Source organism: Oncorhynchus mykiss, chromosome 4, assembly GCF_057628025.1.
Source record: "Oncorhynchus mykiss isolate SJ-2025 chromosome 4, ASM5762802v1, whole genome shotgun sequence".
Taxonomy (NCBI): Eukaryota; Metazoa; Chordata; class Actinopteri; order Salmoniformes; family Salmonidae; genus Oncorhynchus; species Oncorhynchus mykiss.
In genome coordinates this window covers 33,352,388-33,364,604 of record NC_143025.1, presented here as the reverse complement: position 1 = coordinate 33,364,604, position 12,217 = coordinate 33,352,388, and the positions used below count along the sequence as shown (strand labels likewise).

Here is a 12,217-nt window from a genome sequence, read left to right as displayed (position 1 = left end):
AAATTGAGGCTAAATGAAAAAGGAATTAAGAGAGCAGCTTTGCATGACAGGGCCTGCTTGGGTTTGGGAGAGCTGGGAGTCAAGACCAGACCACTAATCACAAATAAATTGACTCCCATCTTATAGATGGCGCCGTACTATATGGCTGCCGTCGCGCGCCGACCCAATTTACTCTTTTGTTATTTTTTTGCCGTGCGACTTTCTTTTGCAAAAAAATCCTCTGAAAATCCTATCCTCTGAACATCAGATCGGCAGTTACTATCCTCAATTTCGGCTTCAACTTTGACTTATCTGCCTTGGGCTATTTGTTTAATTCCTGACAAATTATATATTTTTTTGATTGGCTTGTCTCTCCTTCTCCATCCAGTTCAACTGTTTTGATTGGCTGTCTCTCCTTCTCTGTCCCCCTCCCCCAGTTCAACTGCACCTACAGAAAGAACCAGAACACCCTAGGAGGATCAGGATCATCAGGATCGTTTTCCCACTTCGCCCCGGCAGCTAAGGAACCAGTCAGAACCGAAGGGGTGTTCAACATGGAGCTGTACAACACCCAACTCTTCCGCTATCCTTCAACCCAGGCCTTCCACACCGTTTCCAAAAATAAACAGGTCTTCGTAGAGGTAAATGGAGCAGTGAACTACTACAAATGCACTGTACCAGGCTGGCTGTAACCATTTGGAATATATTGAAGTAATACAGTGTGTCTGTTGTATTTGTTGGCTGTTTGTGATTCGCTCAGATAAAGATAGTTAGTAGGCTAGTATCCAGATGTTAGAACCTGAATTGTCGGAGCGATTTCACAAGGTGTGTGTGTGTGTGTGTGTTCGTGTGTGTGTTCGTGTTTCTGTCTCTCTTAGATATGAGGCCTGTCAAAATAACAGTGAGGACTGTTCTGTGTGTACGCTGTGTCTGGACTGTCGGGTCTACTTTCATCTTTGAATGTTTTAGCTTCCACGGGGTCCGTTGATATTTGGTCTGAGTTCGGGAGAATATAAAGGGAACATCTCTTTCTGCTATTAGCTTCCCCGCAGCCATGGTCTCTGTCCTCCCCTCAGTGTCCTGGCACATTTGGCACTTCTATTTATTCTGTCTGGCAAGTCCAGAATGCACTTTGCAAATAGTACTGAACAATTATTACTAGAGAGGTCCTACAGGGAGGTTGTGTAAGAAAAGTTAGAGATTCATACTGAGCCCACTCTCTCCCACATCCACACCTCTCACACTGGGATGAGACCTGCCATGCCCTGTCCTGGTACCTGAGACTATGGCCCAAACTAAGGTGTGTAGGAAACTGCTGTTGTGTTTAAGTCCCTGTCGAGCATGAAAGCTGTCATTTTGAAAGCGGCGTGTGTGTGTGCCTGTGCATGCATGTCTGTGTCTGTGCTTTTGACTGGGCAAGCTTTTTGACAACCTTGTCATGGTGATGGCACCGACACAAAACAGAAAAACACATTTAGGTTTTCAGTGGAAAAAAATGACAAAAAAGCAGCAGAGGGATAATATCTCATGGAAATGCCTTGTGGTCTGCCGTCGGTGAGATCCTCTTAAAATGTTTTGAAGGGACTGAAATCCGCTTCAGGATTTGTGATTCTTGGACCTGATAACACTCTGATAGTGTTCCTTTTGCTTGTTCTCTGTCTTAAAACAAATTGTCAGGTCCTGGACTGACAGAGAGTGTACAGACAGACGAATGCCAAGATGGTGCTCTTCACAAAACTTTGCAGGCCGAAACAGATAGTTTGTCAATTTGACGACGTCGATGAGAGGTTTCAACAATAAAATCATTGGATACCTTTGGAGGCTATATCAATCATATAGCCTGAGCCTCCACACATTGCTGACACGTTATAAACGGTAAAACATTTGTATGACTTGAGTTTATTGTTTTTATAAAAAATGACTATTTTTTTCCCTTCTCTTTTCTCCCGTGCTTCAGATTGGAGCCTTCAAAGTCGACCCAGAGCTAGGGTTCATGATCCAGACCTGTTTCATCTCTGCCAACTCCAACCCGAACATCCCGTCTTACTACACCCTGATCGAGAACATCTGCCCTACGGACAACACGGTCAAGTACTACCCTCAGAGAGACCTCCCTATTCCCCACTCCCAGACCGACAGGAAGAGGTTCAGCTTCACCTTCAACTCCTACTTCAACGAATCGTTGCTGTTTCTGCACTGTGAAATGTCTCTCTGCTCCAAGAGACCCCACAACAACCAGGGACGGGCTATGGTACGTTGTTTTTCTTTCGTGTCTGTTCATCCTGTACGCTACGACCTCTGAAACAAAGTAGAAGAGAGAAGCTTCGAATTTTGATTTGATATCAGTAATATTATTTATTGGGATAGATTTACTGTATGTTTTAAATAGAAAGGGGGAGTATGAAGAGTTGTGGAGGTCGGCCCAGGGATTGAACCCTGGAACCCAGGTGTTGTCCAGAGCCGGCTGTGCCACTGCCAAACCATCTGCCTCTTTCAGGGCCCTACTTCCAAGTAACATAGACTCAACTGGCATGACCTGAATCTGTGGTCTGTGCAATGATTCATACATTTTATGGTCATTTGAGCAGCATCTAGCGTAGGTTAGGTCTGGGCTCCAGTCTGCGGAGACTTGGGCACCAAGCTAGGCCTGCTGCACAATCTGCCAGTCTCAATCCATTCTGAACCAGAAGCAGGAAGCATACATCTACTTAAGGTTTCCTAAGTAACCATCTGTAGAAACAAAACAAGCCACTAGCTCAAGTGTCACTTCACTTTTCCTTCCTTTGCCTCGCTGTAATGTAGCCTCTCTCTCGCTCCCTCCCACTCTTTCAATCTCTGCTATGTCATTGCACTTTCATAACCTTTTCCAAGCAGTTCTTTCTGCTCAGTGCTCCCCAGCCACCCTCTATCTGGGTCTCTGATGGTATTCTACATTAAAACTGATTCAGAGTCAGGCTGGGGCTCCAAACTGACTCACAGTATAGGGATCAAGGGAAGGAACACAAGTTTTCACTAGGTATGATTTCCCATAAATTATATGTGTGGTCAAAGATCAAAAGGGATGCTTGGTCTTGGGCAAAGGTGTAGAGATTTGATGTATCGATTGGTCTTATAAACTGCTTTTGATCATATGAATACATGTAACAGTCTCATGGCCGATAAGTAAATCATACAAGAAACTGTACATTTTAATGGGAAAATGAACGAGTTATGTTTACATATGAAATGAATTAAATGCAGAAAAAGTTCATGTGATATAGGAAATCCAAGGCTGAGTTATCGGGGATTCCTCAGTGGTCCTATTGTGTTTCTCTCCATGCAGTGTATCCAACCGGACGAGGCGTGTACGTCTGTCAACGGAGAGATCATCCTAGCCATGATGATGAACGCCAAGACTTCTACCAAGACCCTGGTGGTGGTGGTGGAAGGACATGACACAGTGGAGAAGGAGGGACCAGGTGAGTGGACTAAGAAAGCTAACGTACTGTACAGACCTCATATGCAATGTAACCTCTATGATGAACCAGCTTATCCAGAATATATGGGGAGGATGGCATAAATATGCTGGAGTAAGAAGTACTTGAAAGTACTCATTCCCTCTTTCCCTTCTTCCCTTCCTCCCAATACATCAGAGCAGTGATGTAGTCAAGTCACTAAACCTGGAGTCCGAGTCGAGTCCCATGTCCCTAGTGTTCGATTCCTTTATACTCAAGCCACAAGTCTCTTGGTAGTGCTAAAAGCTGCGGTCCAACCATTTAAAAAAAAAAATGAAATGATAATAGTGTTGCACATTTGTAACGCTAAATAGATAATACAGCCATCTAACATTTTCTGTTGTAGCTAATATGTTGAATTATGCAAGAGGGAGAGATTTTCTGACAACAAATCAAATCAAATATTAGTCAAAGTCTGAGTCACCACTGGTCGAGTCACGAGTCATGATAATCGTGACTTGAGTCCGAGTCAAGTCCGAATCCTGGACTCGAGTACTACAACACTGTATCAGAGTAAAATCTTAGTGTAGTCTCGCAAGACATACTGAACGTCTCATTCTAACATTATATGGCCGTCATTGTAAATAAGAATTTGTTCTTAACTGACTTGCCTAGTTAAATATAGGTTACGTTTCAAAAAATATATATATGAATGTCTATGGAGAAAGTGTTAACTGAGACATAATGTATGTGCAGTCTGCCTGACGAAGACACATGCAGAGAGCTGAGCCAGTTGGCCAGAGGAGACAGAGCTGTGTTGAGGGTCATTGAAGAAGAACAGGAAGACAGAGTAAATAAGAGAACTGGGTGGCAGGAAGGACATCCCAGAGAAAACCAACTTCAGTTCTGCAGGAAGAGAGGCAGAGAAAACTGTTCAAGTCACAATGCAAAGCGCATCGCATCCTCCCTCCACCCCTGTGCCTCCCTGCATCTGGAGTTTATTTGTGTGTGGTGTGTGTGTGTGGGGGGGGGGGGGGGGGGGGTGTAAGTGTGCTCATTGGAGCATAGCTTGGGTTTGGGGGGCTTGCTGCTAGCGCTGAGGCCCCATTCCAGTTCTACCACAGTTCTACCAAGCAATACTGTGCAGAAGGAGCGGAAAAAGACGAGTCATCCACATCCATCCAGCACGCAGCTCCAGTTGTTTTCATTTAGCCCTTCTCTGTGGCCTCCCCTTCCCGGTAGAGAGGAGGAGGTAAGGAGGGAGGGAGGGAGAGGAGTGGTCTTCTCGCTAGCTTTGGGAGTGTATCCAGAGCTAGAGGCCTCCTCATCGCTGCATTAGTCAAATGCTTTTTCACTCACTCCGTCAGGCACAGAGGGCTGTGTGTGTGTGTATGGGTGTGTGTGATCAGATGGTGGGGTAGACTGGGGAGGTCCTGGAATCACGCAGTCCCAGGATCACTCACATAACAGAGGACAAAACAGAAAAAATATCTGATAAAACTGCAGTTGTGTGCGGGCGTGTGTGTTGTGGTCCATGCGTCGTTAGGCTGGCTGGTCCAGGGAGTTCTGATACCAAACATCACATTGCACCCATTATGATCTAAACCATAGATGGGGTGATATCATGAGAGCCCATTTGCTGTTTTCACTGCCATGGCTTTTCCAATCATCTTCCCCTTATGGGGTGATTACATCAACAAGTGGACTGTGGTCGGTGGGTGGGATGAGTTAACCCCTTTTGACTCACAAGTAGCGTCCCAAATGGCACCCTATTCCCTATGGGCCCTGGTCAAAAGTAGTGCACTATAAAAGGAATAGGCTGCCATTTAGGATGCAATACTTGACTCACAGATTTAATCATACTGTGTTAATCACTAAGAGCTGCCATTGTGCCCAGAGCAAATGAAGCATGGCAAACAGTAATGGGGACTTGGGGAGTGTTTAATAATGGACTTGATTTGGCCTGTGTTAAGGAATGAGCACCATGCCACTGCAGGGCCTGAATATTGGGCACAGACTCAGGCTGCGTCAGAAACGGCACCCTGTTCCCTATATAGTACATTATGCAAATGTTCCGGTGCATGTGTTTAAGTAAGCACAGATATGCCAAAAAATCTAAATGAAAAAATAAGACAGCTGGGCTTAGAAACCATGATTTTAATACAAAGGCATCTCTAAGCAGCTGGAGTCCTGCACTGGACACGATCCCAATGAGTTCAGCTTGATCTCCAAATCAAAGAGGGCAGTTTGGTGCACGGAAGAACATAAATGCCTCAAAGCTCAGCCATCAAAGGTACATTTACTGCCTCACAGCATCAATACATTTTCAAAGTTTTTATGGAACTGCGAGCGTAAGGAAATGTTAACAAAATCATCCATTTCCCCCTAGTTACCCACATGAAAAAATACTACAGTTTACTATAGAATATTACAATAGTTACTATAGAATTCTATAGTAAACTGTAGTATGCTGTAGAATACTATACTACACACTGCAGTATCCCTTGATCATGTGTAATACTTACTATAGAATGTTATATTATACTGTAGAATACTATAGTAAATACAACAGTTTTATCCCCAAAAAATAAGCAGTAGTAAATACTACAGTAATGTCCGCAAAAATGCCATAGTCCGCAAAAACACTTCAGTAAGTACTACAGTATTTAATTTGCATATACCAGAAGCTCTGAACTCTCCTTTCAGAACCCAGTTATACCTACCTACAGGTCCTGGAATATGTGCACTTTTAGTATTTCTTCAGTAGGTTTCCTGAAGGAGAAAGCCTCCACTTCTATGTCAAAGATAATAAAACAAAAACAATATAGTAAATATTACACTAATGTCCTCAAACACTACAGTAAATTCTACAGTATAATACAATCTGCAAAAACACTACATTAATTACTATAGTATATATTAGTTATTTTATTACAGTATTTATACTATAGTTAACTGTAAATTCTACAGTAAATACAAATGTCAAGTTTTAGTACAGTGAAAGGCCTTTCTTGCAATCACTAAACCCAACAATGCAGTAATCAATAACAATGTAATCCTAAAAATATCATAAAGTAGAACAAAAACACGCAAGAAATTAGAAATAAAAAGAGTACGAGAAAGTAAGTAAGCATACTATATACAGTTCCAGTTCCATATTTACAATGTGCAGTGGACTTTAGTCCACAAAAACACTACATTGAAAACTATAGTATTTATACCATACTGTACTATAGTATTTTGTCATGTGGTTATTAGTGAAAGAGACAGTAGCTGTGTTCGAATACTCATACTAACTGTACTATTGTGATGTAAATTGAGTATGTTGTATGCTTTTTGGTCATAGTATGGATATAGTTAGTATGCCAAAAGTTCCCTTAACGTCATACTAAATTCGAAGTTTACAAGTAGTGGACACTTTCTGTGCTTTTAGGGCCCATAATGCAAATCTTCAGAAAATGGACGTAGTTTCACTATGTTTTCAGATTTTAAGAAAATGGTGGAAACTATGCAGCCAAAGTTCGACGAGAACGGATAAAAATTCATTGCTTTAACTAATTAAGACTAATGTTATGAAAATGTTGAGCAATGTAATAAAGTAATTACTTTTCAAATAAGTTACGTTACACGTTATGTTAGCTGATAATTTGTTAGCTGCGCTATCCTTGCGAACCGCATAGCATATCAGCAGTATGTACCTGTATGTTAGCTAGCTACCTAACGTTAGTTGGCTACTAATACATTGTTGAACTTACCAGTATATTAACTATATGCTATCTAACTAACTACCCAATGATTATTGAAAACAGCCTAACCAGCTCTGCTAGGGCGAGTAAAATGGCCAGAGTGAGGTGTTCTCTCATTCGTGTCTGGAAATAGTTAGCCAGTTAGCTTGGGTGCTTGACTACTGTTGTGAGACGAGAACGCTTTGATCAACCCTACTCCACGGCCAGAGCGTCCAGTTTGCGCTCTGAACATTCCGAGAGCTAAAGGCTCTGAATTTACGAACAGACAATCTGACAATGCTCTGAATTTTTGAGCGCACTCTGACACTCCAGATTGAATTGACAAACACACCCGAAATCGGAAGATGTCTAGCTAGTCATTTTTTATGCTAACAAGCTAGCGAGAGGTTGCATAGCAACAGCATCACCTTCCAGTAGACAGCTGAAGCGCTAGTATGCTCAACTGAAAGGATACCGTTCGTTTACAGTATACTAAAATGAACTAGTAGTATATAGTCATTAAGTATGTAGTATACAGTATGTTAGTATGGGTATTCGAACACAGATAGTGAGTACTGTTGAATAGTGGTAAGAACCTTGAGCTACGAAAATAAGTCTCCCCACACTTGAATCAGATGCAGGTTTCAGTGCTAAGCTTCAGATAAAATATATAATTTGCTAAGCTTTCAGTCAACAGCCAACTTTGTTAGAGCACCGCCATTCTGAATCCCCTGTTCCATATCTCCCTATGCCTTCCTTTGACTTGTTTTTTAGTACAGAAATTATACAACACATAAAACTGTCTGACTGAGTGCCTGTTAGCTGACTGACTGACAGTAAGTTGTGCAACCAAGTCAACTGGCATATCGTTTATCTGAATACAGACCTCAGAAGTCAAGGATCTCACAGGGACTCCATTTGTCAATTCTACACACTTTGGGGAGACGGGTTGGAGTTCAGGGTTCAGAGGTTAAGAGAAACAAGGCACCACACCACCGAAGGAGTGTTTTTCTGTTCCACTCTGTGAACAGCAAAGTCTGAGCAAGCAAATGACGTTGATTCTATTGAGCGGCTATCGTTTCAGGGTCAACTGTGCCTAGAGCATAAGGAGATGAGAACATTGCCATGCCTTAAGTTTCCTTTCTGTCTTTCACTCTGTCTCTCTCCCCCTCTCTCTCGCCGTTCCTCTCTCACGTAGCGGAGCTGAGATCATTGTGAAAGCTACATAAGTATGAAGAACAAAGCTTTGCTTCTTACATTGAGAATGGTTGGACCTCAGGGTGTCTTTCATACTGTTGTCAGATGTGCTAGTTGCAGAGTTGGTCTGGGAGGAAGACACAGCTGACCACTCAACCATCTTTATTAGAGCACATTGGCGGGCGAGGCTAGGCGGGAACAGGGCAGTGACCCTTACACGGAACCTCAGAGCTCTCACCCATACTCGGAATCTCAGCCGGCCCAAAACCCCAACAGAGGTGGGGCTATCCATTCATAGTCTGACCTGGCTTAGAAAGTTCTTCTGCTATGGTCTTTTCATACGTTGTTTCATAATTCATAAACTACAACAGTACTGTAAAACAAATCTCCACCAGTAGTGGTTAATGTAACTCCTTTAATCACAGAGGATCCTCTATCCTCTCCTCTGACCTGGAACTCGTTGGGCGTCTCTGGGTGTTAACGGGTCAGCTTTGCATTCTCTACATAACAGGCCGAAAGGAACAGATAAGACTGGAGAGGAGGAGGAGTTGGAGGGAGGGATGAAGGGGGGTGGAGGGGATAGATTGGGAAATGGAGGGGGACTTTCACGGAGCGGTTTGGAGGGGAGGGGGAAAGGGATGGAGGGTTGAAGATAGGGGGGCTGTCGTGTTACCAAAATCTCCTGTGATGGTTCTGTCATCGTCTGTCACGAGGGAATGAAAACCCAAAGGTGTTCTTTCCCAGAATAGCTGTTCATTGTGCCGGAGTCTTGGACCCGGACCAAGCCTGCTCTTGAGTTCGCCTCTACACAATAAGCACCATTGTATTGTTTGTTCAGAAGAAATTAGAAGCTAATTTGACTTTTGAAAGCCATCCAGATGACCGGAAATGAAGGAGTAAGCTGAGAACTGTTAGAAGTCAACAGGTTAATCTCTGCACTCTATTCCTTTGATTGTGTACTACTTATGACCAGGGCACATAGGGCTCTGGCCAAAAGAAAAGCACTTTATTGGGGGATAGGGTGCCATTTGAAACATAGACTTAAGTTTCTGTTAGTTAGCTACTGGAACTGCATTGAGTTGCATCAGATCTCTGTATCACATTCGTTAGAACTACAGTAATCAACACAATGTCATTTTCAGGATCTGGTTATCCCAAGGTAGTTATGTCCATTGGGTTGCTCAGCTTCCATTCATAGGCACTGGCACTTTACGTCACAGCAAGTGTTCTTGACGCTTCAACACGTAGTTGAGATGTGGTGTTTTCATGCATCTTACAAATGTGTTACATTGTTGTTCTGTGTTTTATGTTTCAGTGCCTCCCACCCGCACGGCATCAGAAGGCCCTCCTGACCCACCAGGGGAAAGTAAGTCAATCGTTGCTAGGAGATTCTAAACCAATGGTTTTTGTATGTCAGGATTTTAAATCACTTTGACAAAATAACTGTTGACCAGATTGAGTTATGTCATGTGCATATAACTTGTTTCCATACGGTCATGTCCAGAGAAAAATAAATGGCGTTGAATAAAAAAATCATCCTTTTCTCTCCCTCAGCTGTGTTGTATGTGTTGGACACCCCGACCGTGGTTGGGATCGCCTTCGCCGCATTTGTGATCGGGGCCCTGTTGACCGGAGCCCTGTGGTTCATCTACTCTCGTACAGGTACGTCATTCTGACCTGTCCTTTTACCTACTGTATCTGGAGACAAAGGTAGGTCTTGCCATGCAGGGCTTCCTTAAAAAGACACCTTGGTATCAATGGGACTCCCTGCCTAAATAATGGTTAAATAAATAAATACATCATACAGTTACATCTACACTGGCATACTACTTCATTTCAAGTGAAATGGAACATTCACTAGTGCTATGCTAGTTTGGAACGTAGACCCTCATTGGAACGTACTGTATACATCTGTATTCTGTCCCTTTACCTGCTGCTGCATCAGGTCGTACCTGCTGGCCCTCATGTAAGACTGAACGTTTCACCTTGATTCGGGAAGTAAACTAAAATTACAATTCAAAAATCCCCCCCAAAAATGAACTGAAAAGTAGAAGCTAGTTATTTCAATAGTTTTTACATGTCTGAATTTTTCATTCAAATCACTTCCTGAATTGACTGGCTTCAATTCAAATTGAGCCCAACTCTGATGGAAAGATAAGACCATCCTAAAGAATGTCCTAAACATCACAGTGCCAGAAGGCTGCTATTCTATAATCGGAAAACATCCAAGAGCTGACAGAGGCGAGTTAACAATAACACATTGACTCCTCTACTGTAAATATATCCTGTTTGTCAGCGTACGCGTCTCTTCTCTTTCCTGCCTTTTGAATGGGTCTTAGGTCCTGTGGGGTGGTCAGGAGTGGTCAGTGAGTATTCTCGGACACAATGGCCTCTGCTCGGACAGAGAGGGGACTGGCTGGAAGCTGGAATTTCCCCTGTCCGTTTTGTGGTGCACTCACAATTCGGCTCGCAGGAAGAGAGACACAATCTGTCCGTTAGACGCCAATACCTTCCCCTCCAGCACCCCCATTCTGGTGAACTCTGATCCCTGCTGACCTTTAGTAGGAAGTGTAGTGGTCCCTGAAGTCTGCAGAGGACACTCTAGCGCATACTGTAGAACAGAACAGGCCTGTCTGCTGGTTGGCTGACCGTGGATCTGCCTGGCCTGCCATTATGTTGGTGACCCATCTTCATTCATTCCTGATGTGTTCTACACAGAACACAGTAAAATCATTCATAAACAGGATCAGTGGGTTCTGTGCTGAGGACCCCAGCAGCATACACTCTTAGAAAAAAATGGTTCTTTGTAGGGGGACAGGGTTTTAGCTTTTTGGAATACAAGAGTTCTTTGTAAGGCAAAGGTTCTACCTAGAACCTTTAACATCCTAAGAACATTTTTTGGGGAAGAAAGCATTCTTTGATGATGCAAGAAGGATTCTTTGGAAGGCAAGAAAGGTTCTACATAGAACCATATCCTATTTCTCAGCATGCTTTATGGCAGGGAGATTTACAGAATTGTTTGTTTTAATGTAATATATGTGTTTTTGCATTGATTGTTTGATACATTTTATGCTACACAAAGATAAATAACAAAGTTTCCTAAACTAATCCAATATATTGCACCCGTTACTGAGATGGTTGTTCCAGTTTGAATACTGAGAATACATCAATCATCAATCATCTAATCTTCCCTACCCCGGCAGCCTTTTAGAATGCAGGTTGCGGGTGATTAACAACTCCACTTGTTGGATATCCTAACTCTGTCTGGATTCCAATAGTAATTACACATCACTTTGCAAGCCAGCATAATGTGACTTGCAGGCCTGATGTGGCCTGTAAACCAGGAGATTCCTAACACCCCTGTGTTAGGGTACAACTAGGCCCTCAAAGTAAGGCCTTTTAAAATGAAATGTATTGTCATAAATAATTACATTTTAAAGGGTAATAAGGCAAGTGGAACTGTTCGTAGAGGTTTCTAGGATGAACCCTCCAAAGATGATAAGCTTCCCGGTAGAACCCTTTATAGACGGTTCTAGGAAGAACCTTTTTAGATTATAAAATTGTTCTTGGTAGAACCCTTCTAGATAGAACCCTCTGAACAGACCAGTACTGTATAGCACAGACCAGTACTGTATTCTCCCCGCCGGTTTAGCCAGCCATGTGTACTGTATGCCTACTATGCTGTTGTTGGCCCCTCTTCACCAATCCATAATGTGTTCTCAGTGGGAAACTGTGAAATCTCTTCATGAATAGAATCAGGGAGTTCTAATGAATTTCCTTAGGTGGGATAATAAAGTTGATCTAATCTAGGTGAGGTCATTACAGAGATGCGTGTCAGATACAGGAAAATGTAGTAGCAGTAGGGTAACGTTAGTGATGGGG

General features: G+C 42.8%; 1 protein-coding gene across 1 annotated transcript in view; it reads left to right on the top strand.

The window, feature by feature from the left end:
* Positions 1–12,217, top strand: part of LOC110521712 (transforming growth factor beta receptor type 3) — a 135,526-nt gene that overhangs the window by 102,145 nt on the left and 21,164 nt on the right. Inside the window, exons 12-16 of the mRNA XM_090231878.1 lie at positions 417–620; positions 1,937–2,230; positions 3,302–3,437; positions 9,651–9,701; positions 9,890–9,997. Coding sequence (XP_090088004.1) covers positions 417–620; positions 1,937–2,230; positions 3,302–3,437; positions 9,651–9,701; positions 9,890–9,997 — 793 coding nt within the window. The remainder of the gene's footprint in view (positions 1–416; positions 621–1,936; positions 2,231–3,301; positions 3,438–9,650; positions 9,702–9,889; positions 9,998–12,217) is intronic.